General features: G+C 38.5%; 1 protein-coding gene across 2 annotated transcripts in view; it reads right to left on the bottom strand.

Moving 5' to 3' along the window:
• Window positions 1–20,520, bottom strand: part of TXNRD2 (thioredoxin reductase 2) — a 35,116-nt gene that overhangs the window by 12,889 nt on the left and 1,707 nt on the right. For both annotated transcript variants that reach the window (XM_065852018.2, XM_065852016.2), the window contains exons 3-12: window positions 20,287–20,343; window positions 19,498–19,642; window positions 19,107–19,181; window positions 18,164–18,242; window positions 17,217–17,279; window positions 16,620–16,690; window positions 11,921–11,940; window positions 11,455–11,546; window positions 8,366–8,540; window positions 1,072–1,208 (exon numbers count right to left, since the gene is read on the bottom strand). In XM_065852018.2, the coding sequence (XP_065708090.1) occupies window positions 1,072–1,208; window positions 8,366–8,540; window positions 11,455–11,546; window positions 11,921–11,940; window positions 16,620–16,690; window positions 17,217–17,279; window positions 18,164–18,242; window positions 19,107–19,181; window positions 19,498–19,583 (798 nt within the window). In that variant the 5' untranslated portion in view covers window positions 19,584–19,642; window positions 20,287–20,343. The remainder of the gene's footprint in view (window positions 1–1,071; window positions 1,209–8,365; window positions 8,541–11,454; window positions 11,547–11,920; window positions 11,941–16,619; window positions 16,691–17,216; window positions 17,280–18,163; window positions 18,243–19,106; window positions 19,182–19,497; window positions 19,643–20,286; window positions 20,344–20,520) is intronic.

Raw genomic sequence — 20,520 nt, 5'->3', positions numbered from 1 at the left:
CCCTGGGCAGCCTGGTTCAGTGTCTGTCACCCGCACTGAGAAGTCTCTTCTCAAATTTAAGTGGAAGCTTTTGTGTTCCAATTTGAACCCATTACCCCTTGTCCTATCATTGATTGTCAGCGAGAAGAGCCTAGCTCTGTCCTCATGACACTCACCCTTTATAGATCTCTAAACATTAATGAGGTCACCCCTCGGTCTCCTCTTCTCCAAGCTCCAGAGCCCCAGCTCCCTCAGCCTTTCCTCACACGGGAGATGTTTCACTCCCTTCAGCATCTTTGTTGCCCTGCGCTGGACTCTCTCCAGCAGTTCCCTGTCCTTCTGGAACTGAGGGGCCCAGAACTGGACACAATATTCCAGATGTGGTCTCACCAGGGCAGAGTAGAAGGGAAGGAGAACCTCTCTCAACCTACTAACCACCCCCCTTCTAATACACCCCAGGATGCCACTGGCCCTCCTGGCCACAAGGGCCCAGTGCTGGCTCAAAAAAACAACCACCCCAAAACATCCAAACCAATTCATGAACAGAAGTCAGACACATTTAGTATTTGCAGCAATAACTTTTTGTTTTCTAGAGGAAGACACACTTGTCAGAAGCATTTTGTGTCAGGCAGCATATATCAGTCTTGTGACTAATATAAATTAAACCCCCAAATAGTAAAAATGTAATTACAGAACTTGTCACAGTCATTCCCAGTAAGTGTATTCAACTCCAAAAGGTAAGAACTGCTTTCAACCAGCATTCACAGGCAGTATGAAGTCATATGTCTGAAGTGCTAAAAACATTATTAGAAAGATAACTGAAGCGATAAAGACATTATTAGTAGCCTCTGACCAATGATGTATTCCCTGATAAACATCAGTAATAATCTCTAATGCTGAGATACTTCACAAGATCCATGTGAAGGAAATTACTGACCCAGGTGGCTGGCACAAACACTACAGCTGTGCAAAATGAAAAAGAGCAAAACACTAAGATAAATGCTAAAGCATGACGACATCTGAGGACCAGTTATTAGTCAGGAACAAGGTTGGCTTCCTGTTATTGTAAAATAGTTTATGTAGACTCAGTACCTCTGTTATGTCTCCAATTGCATAAATGTGAGGAACAGAAGTAGCTTCACTGGCATCAACTATGATCTTTCCAGTTTCAGAATTAATTTTCACTCCAACTTTCTCCAAATTGAGAGTTCCAGTGTCAGGGGCTCGGCCTTAAAGGAAAAAAAAAAAAAAGAAAAAGGGAGGTAGAATTAAAGTAAAAACTATTGGAAAACTTCAGCTGTGTTAATCTAAAAATCTGGCATCCTCCACTGCTGGTTTCCAATAAGTTTGTGCTATTTGATAGTCCAAGTAGAAACATGACAGACCTTATCTCACACTGAAAAAGCTGTAAGGATGGAAAGAATGGATACTAATTTCTTTGTGAAGGGAGCTCCACTGCTATTGCCTTTGCTCAGACTATTTCAGAGAAAGTTATCCTTTAAAAATGTGCAGGACAACATCCACTACAAAAAGTGCAAAAAACCAGATGGTTTAATATTTATTGCACATTCTAAATTCAGTTTTCTAATGCAGCATGAATATACATACAATAACTAAGCAACTTCTACACTGAAAATTTCCATTAAACACTAATCAAATGGCACTCAATGCTAACGAACAGCCTCTTGTGCACACTTGCGGGTAAACATTATTAATAATGCTGTTCAACGTGAAACATTCCTGAACTCCTCTTGCCTTGTTTTCTGATACACTTACTTTAAGGCTTTTTTAGTTCCCACAGCTTGGATGAAAATGTTTCCCAACTTTGCTCTCAAGTCCTGAATGCTGAGTTATTTTGCCCAAACTCTGTATTTGGGCTATTTCTGTCGAGTTTAGAAACACTATTCCTAGAGTCTAGAAACACTTTTTAAAACAGATTTTAAAACAAATGAGGCAAATTCTACCAAGCCTAGATTTTATTACAGCTCCCTCTTCCAAAGATTTTAAGCTAATTCACCTTTAAAAAAAAATTTTGTAGTATTTTCTGCATAGAGTTACCACTTAGACCACCAAAGTCTTGGTAGCATTACACTGAGCTTTCTGTAGAGTATTTAACAAAGCAATTCCTGAGCCAGAAATTGGAATCTTAAATGCTACCCAATTTTTCAAATGTATTTGAAGGTTAATAAGCATAGTGAAATTATCAGGCGCTCTCAAAATTTGCAGGGACACACAGGATCACACAGAAGAGATTACCTGAGTATATTCAAATGAAGCAAATTTTATAACACTGCATCCATTTTTAGAGGCTATAAATGAATATGGATATATCTACACCTACATACATAGGTCTCTTTTGTGTGAGTCATGATTTTCTGTTTGATGTTCATACAGAGCTATAGCAAAGCAAAACAAAAAGGGAAATGTGTTTTCTTTATAAAAACAAGCTCTTTGATGTTAATGTAGGAAATTATTAAACAAAAGGAAAAACTGGCTTGTCAATACAGACCTAATTATATGTAAACATATGATTCACTGCTTTATACATCTGCCATATAGCCAGGCCCCCCAAACAATGTCACATCTGAATGCCTCCGTAAAGACTTCTGTGTATTAATTTCATCTGGTGAAACCAACACTTCCTCTGGGAGCACTGACTGAAGCTGTCGGCACTTGGCTATCTGTCTGTCTTCCCTTCTGTTGTCCCCATGGGATGTTGATCTGCTGTTCCTTCTCTGCCCCCTGCTCCCCAGTCCTGATGCTATCAGGCAACAAAAATAATAAACCTCCAGGACCTTATCTTGGCTCGGATGTGAAACAACTTCCTACCGTTGTATTTCTTTGTGTATTGAGAGTAAAGCCTGGATATTCTGCAAATGGACAACTAATGGGGTTTTCTAGTTTCCCCTTTTTCCTGCCAGGCAGAGCCAAGAGAAAGCTTAGCACGCAATGGCAGGCACTGAAAGAGGAAAAAAATAAAAACCATCAATAGAGTCATTTAAAGACCTGTGACAACAACTGCTGAGTTTATCGAATCTGCAGGATAACACTTAACCTTTCAATTCCAATCTATTTTAACATGTGTACAGTTTGGTATTAATAGCTAAGAGTTAAAAAAAAAAATGTGTCGCTACGCATAGTGAAATTTATCTCTCAACTTTACTGCCTAAATATTAGTTCTGAAAGCAAAATCGAAACTTTAAAAAACTGAACTAAATCTTTATTGGCCTTCAGCCCCATGCTGGCTCACCTCCATAAGCCAGAATTATACTTACTGATCTTGCTTCACCTCAAATTCAGTAGCTTAGGTTCATGATTAGCAAATATGTCTTGGTAAGTTTTAATGTTAAATTCAGGAAATTCTGATATTTCCCAGCATTCACTTGTATTAGAGCATCAGTTCTCACAATTTCTCAGTACTATTGGTTCAGAAAGACATTTCTTTCATACCTATAACTCCTAAGTTTTTTACATTTACAGCTTCAAGAAAGCATGAGCTTAGAGCTTATTTCTAAGATTCAGAGGGCAATACAAAACTATACCAAATCCTACCAGACACACAACACACGTGCTGTTAGTTTGAAGATGTCCACTGCCCTGAAACTGCCACAGAACAAGGAGTTCATGATTGTGTAAGACACAAGACTAGATTTAGCTAGATTTAGATATTACGCTAGACATCTAGCAGAAAGGTGCCAATTCAAATCTGACACTTAAAAAGGTTATCTGACTCCTGCACTTATAATACCACATCATAATCTCATCTTTAATAGACTCACATAATAACCACACAGCTGTGAAAACCACAAAGATCCTTGCTCTCAGGGCCTGCCCCCATTCGCTTTTACCTTTAAAAGAAAAAACAGCTTTTTGATCTGTTTTTGAGAAATCTAATAATATGGCTTCCTAAAGGAGTTGCCAGCCAGCTTAGCTACAGAGAATGACAAGACACTCGTTAAAGTGCCCGTCTCAGACACAGGCCAGGCTGGTCATATTGTGATGTGGCATTTCTGTCCCATAATGTGCTGAGGTGAAGGCAACATCAGGCTGCTGTGACCTTCAAGTGCAGGACCGTCGACAGCGGAGACTGAAGCAGCCAAACTGGGAAGAAACCATAGGAATAGGCAGAGTCAAATAAGCAGCAGCAGTAAATGAGTGACAGCATACTCTTGCATACAGTAAGATTTCCCAGGGTGATAAAGGTCCAGCTGACAGCAGAATTCTATAATGGGTCTTTTGCAGTTTCCTAATCGCAGAAGCTGGAATGTCTCTTTGCCCCCCAGCATTTGAAAAATCCAAACTAGAGCCAACTGAGTACTTTATTACCAGGCATGATACTGCAGACGGCCACTGTGAGGATACTGCAAGGTGACAGGATGGCTCTTCTGTCATAAAACTTGAGCCCAAAAGTCTTCTCCACTTCATCCCTATACATTGGCATTTTGACACATCACTCCATAACGTTGCTCAATTCAAGCTCAGCTTGACCTTAATCAAAATCTCATCTGGGTCCCCAGTCTTGGTGCTCTCTTGTTCTGGGTCCCTGACACACTCCCTAAATTAGTTACAAGAGCAAATTCTTTCTCACAAGGTGTTCACTAAAACGTAGACAGTTGATAATGACTAATAAAGACCAACTCAGTGTAACTAATGTTCAGGTTACAAGAAAATATTGACTAGGGTAAGATTAACTAAGGTAAAAAAAGTTCAGAACTGTTACCACATTGACAACAGCGTGCACCAATTTTACAAAGATGTTTTTGAACATTTTATTCATTACTGATAAACCTTCAGCACACTTGCCACAATTTGAACAAAATCTGACTCTCAGTCAGTGCTTGGGCAGTAATTGGTTCTTTGCCAAGTCTGCCAAACTGGACTGTGCCTTGTATTGTTGAGTAGTAATACTTATTGCACAAACGAGTCATCTCTTTAGGAAGCTTGTGGCAGCCACGGTGCAATCATTAAACTTGGGCATCACCATCCACTGCACATCCAAAGTTACCTGCGTCTGGACACATGTCACTTCGGTCCTACCCAAACAACAAAAAACAACTCTCACATGCAGATTAGAGGCATAGCCCAGCACCTAATCTTCCCTCAACATGAAGAAGTCTTACCAAGACACTAACGAGTTAAAATTAATGAGAAAGAGACACTGGAAGTTCAGAACAAAGGCTCAGAGCCTCAGCAAACCACATCACATTAGCACTAGCAGATCAACTAGCACTAGTGAGATCAACCAAGGTGGATTATTTTTCATGGAAACGTTCAAAGGTTAAAAAACTGGATGGCAAGATTTTGTTTGCAAAGATGAATCTAAATCCCATCCCCTTTCTATATAGGTTGGCACAGATACGGTCACAGGAGATCACAGCAATATGGGATTTTTGAAAGAAAATCTCCAAATAAAATTTATGTTTTCTTAGTTAATCCAAACTGATTTGGTTGTAAGACTTGAAGAAAACTACTATAAAAAATGTTATGTACTTAAGCCTTTCCTGATAGTTAACAGCAAGGATCTTATTTTACTGCACTAGAAAATAAATCTGTCAAGCATGCAGTCTGACACAAAGGACAATATGCTTGATGGCATATGATGTGCAACACCTGATACCTGTTTAGCCTTACACTGAGCTAAAGTCATAATTCCTTTTTATAGCAAAGATGATATTATTTCAAAGACACCGTGGCTTTACTCTAAGCTTATAAATGCAAAGGACCTTGAGAATGCTTGTTCTATTGCTCTCAGCAGGGAGAAAACTTTTGTAAAGCTAAACTTAAAATCTGCTGCTGGTCACTGCTCTTTCTGTTAACAATTTACTAGCACACTACCTCACATTCTCTGTCAAACAAATTCCAGGATAGTTTGTAAACACCTGCTTAGTTTAATCATCAGTTCAGTGTTGCTCCTCTACACAGTAAGATCCCATTAGGTATGTGGTAGCTCAGTATCTTTCCTAAGGACTTTGTGAATAATCTGGACAAATTCCAGTTATGGCAGTGATCTTTTGCCATCTATTGCAAATTAAAATGTAAATACCACTTTGCCAATTCCTTTTATATATTATCTGTGTTGTGACCGCTAAAGCATCCAGCCCACAGGTTTCCTTCCTCCAACAGCTGAAACAAACCCACTTGTGGCAGATGCAACTTTGCCTTGCAAATCAGCGGTTGCATCTGTTTGTAAAGGTGTCAATCTCCTCTGCCCTTTTCTTTGGATGAAGACCCTATGTTCAGTCAGCACACACCGCTGCTGTGTCACTCAGGTATATCAGGCACATAACATGCAATTTTTTTGTGTGTCCTTAAGGGCAGGGGGAATACAATATGATATTAAAAGTTTATTGGTTCCATATCAAAAGAAAAACAATCCTTAAAAGCTCATAATTTCAGAAGAATTCTCAGAAAAGCAAAACCAGAGGACTAGTAAAAGACAGAAGGACATTACAGGACTAGACAGGCAGAATCAAATAAAGGTCAAGAAAGAGCTGTTTCACTGATCTGGAATATAGTATAGTCACTCAGCCAGGTTATACGGGCCCATAATAGTTACTTATAAAAGCTTTGGATTGAAACCTTTAAATTACATAAAAGGGTATCAAAATGAGATTTTTTTTTTTTCCCTCAAATATTCTGACTGGTTCAAAAAAGCTGCTAGAAAAGCGAAGAGAGCATTGTACCTGCCTTTATTGGCTTACACGTACAAGCAGAAAATTACACATTCCGAAAGATAAAGAAAACTCTTCATAGAAATACAATGTAATTTTTTTTGCAAAGGGCCTGCATTAAGAGATAACATTGTAGCTTACCAAACTCAAACTATGTCCCACTGTCAGTAAATACTTCCGACATTATTCATAAAATCCTACTAAAATTGCACAATGCGCTTATAAAAATTAAGAAAATACCTACTATAGTTCAGGCTACAATCAGTTAACAATAGCGGCTGCTTTTTAAGTAACTCTGCAAGCTGACTTTCTTCAATCAGTATTGTAACTGGCACATCTGCAGACAGGAAATCCTCAACACTACCAAATTTCCCAACCTATTATCTGAGACACCTGGTGTGGGTGTGTTGATACAGAGCAAAACAATGAATCATACCGACTGCACATCAATTAACCAACATTAACTGTTAACGTGTTTAATCCTTAAAGGTGGAGTGTCAATTTGAACACTAAAAAAAAAGTGACCACAAATATCCCACTCTCTCAAACTGTTCATTTTGCAGTTTCTAAATATGGATTGTAACTCAAATGCATGACCAAAATTATAATACATGTAGTTCCTCTGTATCAAAATAGTGAGCGGAGTCACATAACAACTGAGTTGCAATAGTATATCATGCAACCTTAATCCATTATAATTAACAATAAACCAAGCTTTTTTCATATTATTTCAATCTAATAGCTTTTTTCCATCTCCAACAAAAGTAAACAAATTGACTTGACATTTCACAGGTGTGACTCCCACTCAGTGTACTTTTACCAGAAAGCTTGAGAAAAATCAAATATGGCATTTAGAAATCCACTTTTTGGAAACATTTTCATCTCACCTCATGAATATTATTCTACAGTTTTTATGATTGCTGCATCTCCAGATAGCATGACCTTTTTTTGCTCTTGGCAAGCACTAGTGTCTTTGATTGGTTTCAGTGAGTATAATCCATTATTATAGGCTGTTTCCACAATTTATAGAAGACTATTACACTTCTAAGAGAACAGTAATCACAATAAGTGAAAGAAAATGTTTGTCACAACACTCAACCTGCTCTCTCTTTGGGGTATTAGGAAGATACAAAGATGACTTAACCAGAGGAAGGGAACAACAGGACAACAGATATAGTCCACTGGGCAAAATAAAAAATGCTGTAAATGATCTCTTCCTGTTTCCTGCAATGGATCTATTCTATGACCACAAGCAGCACAGTTCAGAAAAATTCCTAGAAAAAATGGTAGCCTCTGGAACAGGATAAATAGGAACTTGTAGTAGCTTCATGAATAAATCAAGAGCACAGACTTAAAGAACACTACCTGCACCACAGATGTTGCTGGAATTTATGCTCTCACCCTCTAGTAAACGTGAGGAAGATGAAATGTTCTCCCATTTATTGCAGCTCAGGCAAAGGTAGTTACCATGGATTCTTAACTTTCATGTGTTTTTAGACTGTAAGCGAACAAGTCAGGCAAGCAAGAAAAGAACTAAGAAACTGTAAATGTTTAGCTCACTAAATATTTAACACACACACACACACACACACCCCCCCCCCAAAAAAAAAAAAAAAAAAAAAGGAAGGAGCTGTTTGGCCCCATAAAACATGATGAAGTGACTTCATTTTCAAATGGAAAGCATTGCAAATAAATGTTAAGATAATCAAGTTTACCTACGGCCCACATCACTGTGTCAAAGGAATCGGTTTCTTCTGTGCCCAGGTCAGTATTTTTCCAGGTCACTTGTAATCTGTTGCTCTCCAATTTTTCTACTTTGGTTGGGAAACATCGCTTTAAAAATTTTGTGCCGTAAGATTCCATGTGCTCGGTTACTAAAGATGCCATTTGCTGTTGAGTAGGGGAAAAAGATGTTTATTCTAAGATACATGTAATGTAAACCCCTCCTTCAGCTGTGTTCATGAAAACTCAGTAAATATACTGTGCTTTTCAAATGTTCTTTGTCACTTACTTACTATGCATTGTCAACACATGATAATTTATTGAGCCACTATAACCTGCAACTCTATTCCAAGAGTCATCTACATCTGAATATTCATTTTCAAAAAAGTAAAACAGTAGAAGAATAAAATGGTTGCTTTTAAATCATTTGATGCTTATACAAAAATAGCATCTAGAGCATGTTCAATTTAACATTACCATAATTACCATTTTCTGACAGCTTGATGAGAATTAAATACTTCCATAAAGGTAAGGAAGAAAAATATTTCCCTTTGCCATGACACCTGTCATTTCTCTGCAATGACTATGAATTACTAAGGTTCCCTGGAAACTTCTACCACAAAAAGGAAATAATGCTTTGTCCTAAGAGCCTGTTTGAAATAATGCCACACCACAGTCAGTCAGTGAAATGTTGCATTGACAAGTTTATCCAAAGATGTCATTGCTCTTGACTGCAGTAATTCTGGTTGCACTTTGTCAAAGAATATGTTTATTACTTAAAGGATATTATTACAAAACCACTTACACGGAACAACTACATGCAAGCTCTCAGCTTACAATACTTCATTTTCCAAGTTGATATTAACTAATATGAAGGCAACAGCAGTGTTATATCTTCTCAGAAACATGATAGCCCACTAACCAGTTTCCACCAGACTCAGGCTACGGACTGAACATAATTATTTTATGTCTATTAATACTTTATTAACTTTGAAATGTCCATTGTGCTCTTCCTGGCTACAAAGCATCAAGTTCTCAGAGAAAGCCCAACTGTGTCTTGTGAAGTGCCACACATACACACTCAATACTATTCCCTGTTTGCTCAGATCTCATGCTGTCACAGGTGTAGAATTCTTCGACGACGAGCGTAAATCCCAGACACATTGTCATATGATGCTTTGCAAGCTCTGGTACACATACCACTAGTTTTAAGGAAGCTACTTCAAAGGGGGAGTGGCTGGCGTGCAACCAGCAGCTGCCACTACCTGCGGTGGGCGTCTCTTATAGGCCACCAGATCAGGGTGAGGAAGTTGATGAGGCCTTCTACAGACAGCTGAGAGCAGCCTCATAATCACAGGCCCTGGTTGTGGTGGGGGATTTTAACTTCCCTGATGTTTGTTGGAAGGACTACTTGGCCGGCCAGCCACAGTCTAGGAGGTTCCTCCAGTGCCTTGACGATAACTTTCTGATGCAAAGGGTGGAGGAGCCGACTAGAAGAGGTGCACTGCTGGACCTCATCCTCACTAACAAGGAGGGTCTGGTTGAAGCGGTAAAGGTTAGAGAGCAGCGTAAGGGAAAGGGACCTGGGGGTCCTGGTGGACAGCAGGATGACCATGAGCCAGCACTGGGCCCTTGTGGCCAGGAAGGCCAATGGCATCCTGGGTTGTGTTAGAAGGGAGGTGGTTAGTAGGTTGAGAGAGGTTCTCCTTCCCTTCTACTCTGCCCTGGTGAGACCACATCTGGAATATTGTGTCCAGTTCTGGGCCCCTCAGTTCCAGAAGGACAGGGAACTGCTGGAGAGAGTCCAGCGCAGGGCAACAAAGATGATGGAGTGGAGCATCTCCCTTATGAGGAAAGGCTGAGGGAGCTGGGGCTCTTTAGCTTGAAGGAGACTGAGGGGTGACCTCATTAATGTTTACAGATCTATAAAGGGTGAGTGTCACGAGGATGGAGCCAGGCTCTTCTTGGTGACAACCAATGACAGGACAAGGGGTAATGGGTTAAAACTGGAACACAAAAGGTTCCACTTAAATTTGAGAAGAAACTTCTTCTCAGTAAGGGTGACAGACACTGAACCAGGCTGCCCAGGCAGGTTGTGGAGTCTCCTACTCTGGAGACATTCAAAACCCACCTGGACGCCCTCCTGTGTAGCCTCATCTGGGTGTTCCTGCTCTGGCAGGGGGATTGGACTAGATGAGCTTTTGAGGTCCATTCCAATCCCTGACATTCTGTGATCCTGTGGATCCAGTAACCCGTCTTTAACCTAAACCTGCTACGCTACCTTCCATTGCATCTTTAGACAGTAATACTCTTTACACAAATTCTATATAAAAAATCTTTTGTTTGTTTGTTTTCGTTGCCTTTTCTTGTTGTTATTTCTAATTGCTTTTATTCTCTTCACACAGGAATGGGCTTCTGGCCAGAACTGTTTCCTGTTTCGTCAGCACAGTCGTGACCACTTACATTTTTAAATAAAACTCCTCAAAATCTTTCCCAATTTTGAAAGAGTTTTCTCTCTTTAAATTCCCTGCTTGAAAGCTTTTGCTTTCTTTTCTACAGAGTTGACAGTTCCACTGAAATCACTATATATGTTTTTTACCCATCTATAACCACTACTGTTTTAAAAGCGGTAAAGTCAAGATTTCCAGCTCCCATTTCATTACAAACTTTCAGCTTAGTGATTTATTTACATTAATCATAATGAACTCCACATTGAACTGCTTCGTGTTAAGTCCAATAATTTATTTTAAAAATAATTATCTGTAACACCTAGAAATTCAGGATTATTTTAAAGATTGTCTAATGTTGTTAGCAGTGGCATAAATCCCTCCTCTGCTTCCCAACCTTTTCTATCTTCTTTTCAGTTAAGCAGGAGGTAAAAACAAGATTTACTTTTCTGAGTACAGTATCAAGAGACATGATAGGAGACCAAGAGCTAGTATTTCTTGGTTTCTTTTCAGAAAGCACATACTAGGAAATGTTTGGAGAAGCCAATGACACTTTTTCTTTAGGAGACAAAATAACCAAATATAGTTTTAAATATATTTGATATATAAGGAGATGTGAGAGATTCCATACTCACCTGATCAAACCCACGAAGTGGGATACTTCTCATCATGACTGTAGTGTCCAATCCAATGCCTGTAAGAAAACCAGCACACTCAAGCGAAACATCTGGTGAGGCATCAGTTAAGGAAATAGAAAAAATAATATAAAGGCAATATAAAATGGTAGGACACAAGTGGGCTTTTTACCTAGAGATATCAAGTTCTCCTCACACAGACCATCTTCAGCTTGCTTTTGTTGCATAGAATAAAACTCCAAAGCCTTAGAGTATTTTCCTCATAGATAACACTGTTTTTAAGATCCTGAGAATTTATCCTCAGCTGATCTTAATTCACACGATGCTACTGCACAGAAATGATTACTATTCTATTGCTAACTCAACTACGGGGCACAAGCAAAGGAATTCCAAAAACTGAGCTTTCATAGAAAAGACAGCTATGCTGCTTATAATCATAAATCATCACAGCTTTTTCAAAGGATACAGCTGGCTCCAACAACCAACCTGTTACATAAAAAGAAAAAAACAGTAAAGCAGTGGAATGAGCTTGCGCATATTTCTGCACAACCAAAACATTATTTTCTGACGTATGTATAGTTACAAAATTATAGGTTTGAGGAGTGGATCTGATGTTGTTAGATACAAAGAAAGAGCATGGCTTGTCAACTCCAACAAAGACAACATTATAACATGGGCTTATTTTGTTAACAAAATTAAAAAAGAAAAAAGAAAAGAACAGGCTTATAAGACACAAGGAATTGTTTTTATGTTGCAAAGAGACATTTAAACACATGCTCTGGAACACCAAGTGAAGAAAGCCATGAAAAACTCAGAGAAACTAGCAAGGGTAAGAGGCATCACAAATATTTCAATTGTGTTCTACGATATTCCTCCACTGGAAACACCTGAAGTGGACACTCACAGGGCCTATTGCTACTGATGCCTCATCTTTACAGGGCACCTCGGCACCATTGCCTCTGAGACAGCAGGCAACATGTAATCATACAGATATGCAGCAGTCTTGTCGTAATTCAAACGTACCTCAACATTTCCAGAGGTATTTAATTATTTTTAAGGAAACTTAAATCAGAATTTAAGTATGTTTGAAATTCATCACCTTCCTATCAAGTAGATTACAGTTCCCAACATAATTCCTTGCTAAATTTCATTTTGATTTATAACCATCTGCTTTTTAATTATCTTATTTGTCCAAATGCCAAATATTTGCCATTCCTTGCTCTATAAAATCTCTTTAATAGATTTACCTAGGCTAGTATTTACCAAACACATCCATTTTAGATCTTAAATAAAACTCCAGCTCCTATCTCTTCCCATATTTCACTCCCTTTCAATCAAGAACATCACTCAAGTTGTACATCAACACTTTTAATTTATGAGGTGTATCCGCTCTCCAGCACAGCACTTTCCGTGCCTGTCCTCAGCTGCCCTGTACACCACAGCGTCCCCTCCCTTCCAACCATTCCCTCGGCTCCCCACGTCTGCTGGGTGCACAAAAGGCAGAACAGCCCATCCTGGGCCAGAGGTGAGAGTGGGTCCAACCAGCCGGGCGCTGACACTCAGCCGCTGGATGGGCTGCACTCACACCCCTTCGCTGTTCACATGTTCCGCAGACTTGTTAAAATCTCCTGGTTTGGAGATGCATTCCACACAGTATTTCCACTTGCAACAAAGTCTTCTGTTAAGTTTTTGAATCAAGAAAAAAACCCACATTGTTAGGGATCAAAATTTCTAGTTACTACGGGAACAGTGGAGAACATTAGGTTCTTTCTATGATTTTCATCTATGGAAATGGATGTTTCACAAATAAACCTTAATTCCCATGCTTTATAAAGAACTTTTCATCAAAAAACAACACCACAAACGCACAGTACTCAGAACCCACTTAACTATTTTGCACATTTTTTTCTCTTTATTTTTGGCATTTTTTTAAAGCAGGTCTCTCTCATACTGCCGTATAAAAATTAAAAAACAAACAAAACCCACAAAACCACCACCACCAAAACAAACAAAAAAAACCATCAACAAACAACCAAACCCCACCAAACCAAACCTTTGGATTTTTGTATATGGAAGAAGTGGTTTCCTAATTGTGTTTTGGAAAGCTAGAAATTTTAGACTTTAAAACCTCAAAATACAAACTCACATAATCACAGAGTTTAAATAAGTTCTTTAAAGTTAGGAGGATAAGCAAGGAAGAACAAGCATTATAAGCATAAGCCACAGGACCTTCTCATACTCTTTTACACATATCCAACCTTGTTTGACTGTTTTGAGGAAGAGAAATTTTAGCAACATAAATGACAATGCCAGCAGAGAACAGTTGCGTGGGAATACTTCATTAAGTAAAGACCTTTTCTCTCAGCAGCTGTGCCTTCATTAATTCAAAAACTCTGAGCAACAAAATAAAGCTGTTTTGACAAAAATATGCTCTGAACAGGTGAAAATTCAAAATAGTCAGATCACAGGAAGGAAAAAAAATGAAATATCAGCTTGCGGCCTATACATCCCCCACTGATTTGTACCCTACACTTTGCTTGATTCCAGGCCAAAGTAGCATATGCTAGTATGGAGCTTCACAAAATAAACATAAACCCTTAAATCCATGGAAAAACACACAAAAACTGGAGGCTATCACAAAGCGGTGCATGCATTGCCATCTCTTTATAAGGAGGTATCATTCATCAGTTTTAGTTAAAACTTATAAAGCAGTGACCTTCCCTCTACTCTGTTAGCGGGAAAACTACTGGTACACATGGTTACAAAGATAGAAATGTGTTTCATAGAAAGACACCAGGAACCTTAAAAAATTATAATATTTTATATGTGTACACGCATAGCAACTAAAATCAAATATTAGAGGCATGATGGGACTCTGAAGGCAGCAAACTTGGCTTCTCTTTTTAGCCCTGCCAATGACCCACCATTTATCCCTCGGAAAGTTGTTATTCCACAGTACTGTGAGAGAAACAAGTCTAATACTTGAAAGCTTTTCATACACAGTCTACCCTATGTTAAGAAAGCAGAGCAAAAATAGTAGGTGAAACCAATCTGTGCCATCTCCTAGTTCTAACAGAGATGCCTTTAAACTGCTGAGAAGTGCAGACATAAGGTCTGCTGCTCCATAAACCCCAGGGATTGCAGAGTCAGTACAACATGTTTTCTTCACAAAAGACCCTAGATAACATCTAGCTATCCCGTAATAAAAACATACAATTTCTGAAGGTGTACACAGAACAGGTTGAGCTAAAGAGATTAAAATCTGCTAGTCTGGGTTTTACATTTGGCAAACAATTTAACATAGTGGGAAATACATTTTCCCAGCATCAGGGCATCTGATTCATCTGTGCATGGATGAACAGCCGCTCTTTTAGCCTGTAGCTCCTGGAAGTGCTGCAAAAAGCCACACTGCCCATAAGGAAACATCTACTGGATATTCAAGATTCACAGGGAACAAAATGAGAATATCTGTAATCTGGGCATATCTTTGCTCTTTTTTTTCATGAGATGAAAAATAGATGCCAGCTGGCATTCATTCATAGTATCAGCAGCACATTATTCACAATTTCTTCTACACAGTAGAGGGTTCCTGGGCATTGTCAGCGTCTAATAGAAAAGTTAAGAAAGCAGAACCTAAACTCCTTCACACCTGCTCAATCTCTCACTCATTCTGAACATATTTCAAGGCATCTTTTCTAATTCACTCTACCAAAACTCTCCATCTCAGTAGTGAGAATTCGCTCATAATGTTTGTATATCTAAGAGACTTCTGAGTTAGCTAATGATTTGGTCTTTTTTTCTTTTTTTAATATGAATAACTGCAGGACTGACAGTTCTATAAGCCCCAGGCATGTAATTTGTGGCTGAGATATATACATTTGGAGAGGGAGAAAAGAAAGAATAAGTACAACACAGCTCAGACTAAAACCAAAAGGTGTTAAACTGAACCTTGGGAATATTTATAATAGAAACAAATCTGACAGAAACAAACCTTTAACTGCTCCCTCCTTCATTTGCTAGGACACAGCCTGATAAAGCACAGAAATGCTACTGTAGCCCCTGCAGGCTTATTTTGACTAAATCTCAGGAATGCAACGTATAAACACTAGACTCCCATATTACACTGTTACAACTTGCATTAGCGGCAACTGGACAAAAGCCACATTTTCACAGAAACATCTTACAGGGATAAATCTTATGTTCAGTTTTTGTGAGGGGTTTTTGCATTTTTTTTTTCTTTAAAAACAATTTCCTCACATAAATCATGCTCTCAAAATTCAAGAGGTGACTGATACACTACAAACAACCGCAAATTTACTTTCCTTTTTAAACTCTACCCAGGAGCCTTGTTTATCTATTTGATGTTTAGGCTAACACAGTGCATTTTTATATTAGAAGGTTACAGTCAAAAATGGCAGCTCTGTTTTCTTTCAAAGCACTAGTTTCAAGCCTCTTTTTCTTATATATACTTTGCTTTCTCTAGAATTGCTCAATACAGAAAAGAAAAAAATAGTATTAACTGACTTTCATGTCAGCAAATGTGTATTTCCTATCAAAATAATTTGCATGAGGAAAATGCTCTGTAGTGCAATGTTGACTCAGAACCTTACCGTGCTATGTCCTGTAAAGAATAAAGACTATGGCATTTTAGTATTTCCATTAAAACCACTTTTTTAGTATTTCAGTTAAGCAACAGCTCTGAAAGCATAAGAAAAGGCAAAAGTAACCCAACTGTCACATCGTATTTTCTTTTGTTATCAGAACTGCTAGTTATGTTGGAGTTTCCTTCCCAATTGAAACGCAATTTCACATATGCCCTTAGCAAAGAATAAGGACAGTACAGCCTTTGTTTAAGTTTATGCTGCCCTCTTGTGACTTCCACATATAACTGCTACTGCAAACAAGTCACCTCAGCCTAAGATGGTGAAAATTAATATTTAATTTGATTTAGAAGGGAATATAATAAGACCGGGAGGGAGGGAACTCTATTAGTTACTAATGAAAGTTGGTAGTGTGATGTTGATGCATAACAAAACAAATTCTGAGAAGGAAACAGAAGGACAGGAAAACTGGTGTATAAAAACCCATTCTGAACATTTTTCACCTTGCCATAATGAAAAAGCGCAAATGCCAGCATCTATTAAAGCCATGGTAAGGTAACTTACGTTTTTCCAGGAGATTCCTTCAACCAGAACAGATCGTCACTTGTGATTCCGTACTCCAGTGCACCTGCGACCTATGATGACACATGTAAGACCTTGAATCCACAATGCAAGCTCTGGCAGCAAGAAAAGCTAACGGCAACTTGGGCTGTATTAGCTGCATGTAGCCAGCAGACCAAGGGGAATACATCTGGGGATGCCTAGATAGGTTAGCCAGTCTTCATCGCTGGAGATTTTCAAAACCTCACTGCAAAAGGCCCTGAGCAACACGATCTGACCTCACGGCTGACTCAGCAGCTGACCCAAACCTTCATGAGCAGAAGGTTGAACTAGATGACCTCCAGAGATCCCTTCCAACCTGAGTTATCCGACAGCTCTAAGCAACATCAACATACTGAATTGATGCAAACTGTTTTCTATGGAAATGTTTTTTCTGAAAAAACTGTGCTTTATATAAAAGATATTTTTCCACATGACACAAGTACAAAAATGTCTTGTGTGTTACTTTATATTTACACCCTTTATCCTCCAAATATTCATTATTATCTACAACAAAACCAGTAGAGTCACTGGAGTTGTTAGAGGGCAAGTGTAACTTACATGCATCGGATATTTTGGTCTTCCTCCAGTAGCAATGACAATATTTTCTGCAGTAATAATAGTCTACAAACAAAAATACAAAATCAAACTCAAGCATTTGAAATCCTTTTTTTCTGTCTTTAGGTTTTATCTATGTACAAATGAGTGATAAATGAGAAAGCTGGCAATACCATCTGCTATTTACATCACATAACAATCAGCAATGCATTAAAAAAAAAACGATGGAGATAAAATAAACTAACACATGCAAGAGTTCTCCTACACATTCTCTATCAGTTTTTGTTTGAGTACTAAGCTTACAATTATTCCTGCACTGGACAAGATTCGGATGACTATGTGGAAGCCACAGCTGTATACAAATGGTAGCTTTTTAAAATAAATTTTTGCTTATGACAACACACAGAGATCACAGCAAATGAATTCTGCCTCTAAGGCCTGGAGTGGCAGGTTTTTAGAAAATGCTAGGCATCTACCCCCAAAAACTTCTGCTCTCTCAAGCTGATATTAATCAGCAACATTGCACTATTATCCTAAAAATGTCTTAAAATGCAATAACCCTTACAATTCATCTGAAGGAGGAAAACATCTCCAACTGATCTAAGAGCAATAAGGAGATATTGGTCATCTTTATATCTCTCTAAGAATCTATCAAAGCAGCATGACTCTGATCCAAAAAAAAAAAAAAAATTGCCTCAGGATTTCCATCTACAAAGAAAAAGTAATGGCATCAAACAGACAGGCTAGAGGCTAGGGACTCGGCAGACAACAGGCAGGTTCACAAATATCTCCTCTAGGTGAAAAACACAAATCTCCCTCATCAAAACAATAATGAATAGTTAAGGCAATTTGCAAAAGTACAATCTAGTCCCCAGTTGGTCTGAAAACCAACACATGAAGACCTGAAATGTTTGAAGTGAATGATGTTGCGGATCAGCAGAGCAGCTCACCTCTTTACCTGCTTTTGTTAAACCACGGATTGTATGCGGATCAGAAAAAGTCCCTTTCATGTTGAAATATTTCACCTTCCTGTTTAGAAGAAAACAGCAACATAAATGCACACTTAATGAAGAACAGGAATGAAATACAATCAGCTACTTTTTCCATAACTGAAGTGCCAAAAAGGATAGCAAACTGGCACAGAAAAGTAAAAGGAAGAAAACACTTAATTTCATAGAATAGTTTGCAGCCCTGTCACATAATTTAATTCACTTAATTCTTGAGTCACGGTTAACTCCTCTGTACAGGAAAGTACCTAATCATGTAACATTGTAACTCTGGGATCAGATTATGACCCCTTCAAATGATACAATTTCCACTAGCCATAGCAGTACTATTACTATCTATAACACATATATAATACAATGCCCATTTGAGAGCCTACAAAAGTGACTCAGCAGGAGTCACAAAACTAGTACCTGTTGAATTATCTATTAATATAGTTTCCCTATACAAGGAACTGCATGCTGAAAAACTTGGGACCATTTCTGCACTAAAAGCAAAAAATTCAGCTGCTCTGGTACAGTGTTATTTGTGGGATTGTATGGCATATAGACTTTGGTGGACAAGCTTGAAATTACCTTGAGAAACCCTGACTACTTCATACTAATGCAAAACCTCTTCAGATGGAAGAGAACATACCCTGATCACTACGCTGTTAGAAAGCTTTTACATACGGTCATGCTGAACCACTATTTCCCAGAAAAGAAAAGGAAGCAGGGGGAGGAAATCATTTACATTGTCAAGGGCACTTACGAGTCCTGAGCAGGCAGCACTTACAAAGTCAAAATACTAGCTCTAGTGAGAAACTCCAAAGGCAATTCAGTAGCTCTACAAGGAGAAGAAGAGCTCCCTGACTATGGTAAGAAAGATGAACTTCAAAGTCTTATTTACTTGTCTTGTAGTTGCACTCTGTGTCCCCAGTTCAACGATTTCACGTAATTCTGAACAGCTTGTGCCATCACAGACCTATCACAAAGCAAGAAACTTAACATGAAGTCATCACCTTACAAATTCAGCTTACGCAACTCAAAGACACAAACAATTGCTAGAAATTAGGAATGTCCTACAGTACTTTCTGTTATAAAAGTAAATTATCAAGTCCAAATCAACATAACATCTGCTCTGATAAACAAGTAAATACAGATTTGTGTTTTAAATAAGGAGATGAATAAAAAGCTTAATGCAAAATTCACTTCCCTAACTGTCCCTAAATAAACATCAAATGGGAAAAGTTGTTACAGATTTGCAGCACACAGGAGGGGATATGGGCAGTAATCTTTACCAGGTATGATGAACAGGTTGGGCTATATTCCAGCCATAGTGTTGGGCATCTTTAAGGGCACTCCCTAAAAGGGCTGCTTGATGCATAAGCTTTTTAGGAATGCAACCAACATTCACACAAGTTCCACCAAGTCCCCATTTGGTTCCTTCATTAAAAAAAAAAAAAGAAAGAAAAGAAGAAAAAGTAAATGCATCAGGTTAGTGTAACAATGCACTTGGGTTACTTAGAGAATTAGGTTGTTCATGCAATCAGTTAAAAAGTTCTCAAACACCACACAGTTTACTGTCTCTTACAGATCAGTTTCTAACTCTACTTATGTTCATTTGCTTTGACATAAAACACCTCTATATATTTTTCTTTTAAAATTCAAACCATCTCAAGATGTTTCTCAGAGCTCTGAGGAACCAGTTCACATTCACATTTGCTAGTTTGCATTTGCAGATCTTATTTTACACATTGTACACAAAAAGCCTCAACACGATGCAACTCATAATTTTTAGAAATTGTAAATGACATTTTGATGGAACAATATTCTCACATATTTCAATCCAAAGTCTATTACAAATGGTAGCATCAAAAACTGCAAATAACCTCAATGTGTGGGGGAAGCAGGCAGAGCTGGGATGTCATCGAATGGAATGAGCAGCACAGCAAGCTGGGCTTAAGGACTTTTACTAGAGGCAAAGCAGGCAGAATGGCTTTGGCCACTTTGCTGCCTGGAGCATCTGCTCTCCTAAGCAACCATTTTGTACACATGCAAAATATTATCCTAGTATTTCTCTTCCATACCTTGTGGAGAAGGTTCCACATAATCCAAAACGGCCACTTTCCTTCCAAACTGAGCAGCTTTAAATAAAAAATAAAGCACTTAGAGGAGGGAGAAACACATGAATCTAAACATTTTTAGTAGTACAGGCACAGATTAAGAGTACAGAAGATGAGAGCTGTTGTTTTACACTGTCTAAGTCAAGATGCTAGACTAGGGACCTGGGCTGCCTATGTAGTCAGCACATTCTCCAGAAA

This window comes from Patagioenas fasciata, chromosome 17 (genome assembly GCF_037038585.1).
Source record: "Patagioenas fasciata isolate bPatFas1 chromosome 17, bPatFas1.hap1, whole genome shotgun sequence".
NCBI classification, from domain to species: Eukaryota; Metazoa; Chordata; class Aves; order Columbiformes; family Columbidae; genus Patagioenas; species Patagioenas fasciata.
Note: the sequence above shows the minus strand (reverse complement) of the source record. Positions and strands in the feature narration are given on the sequence as shown.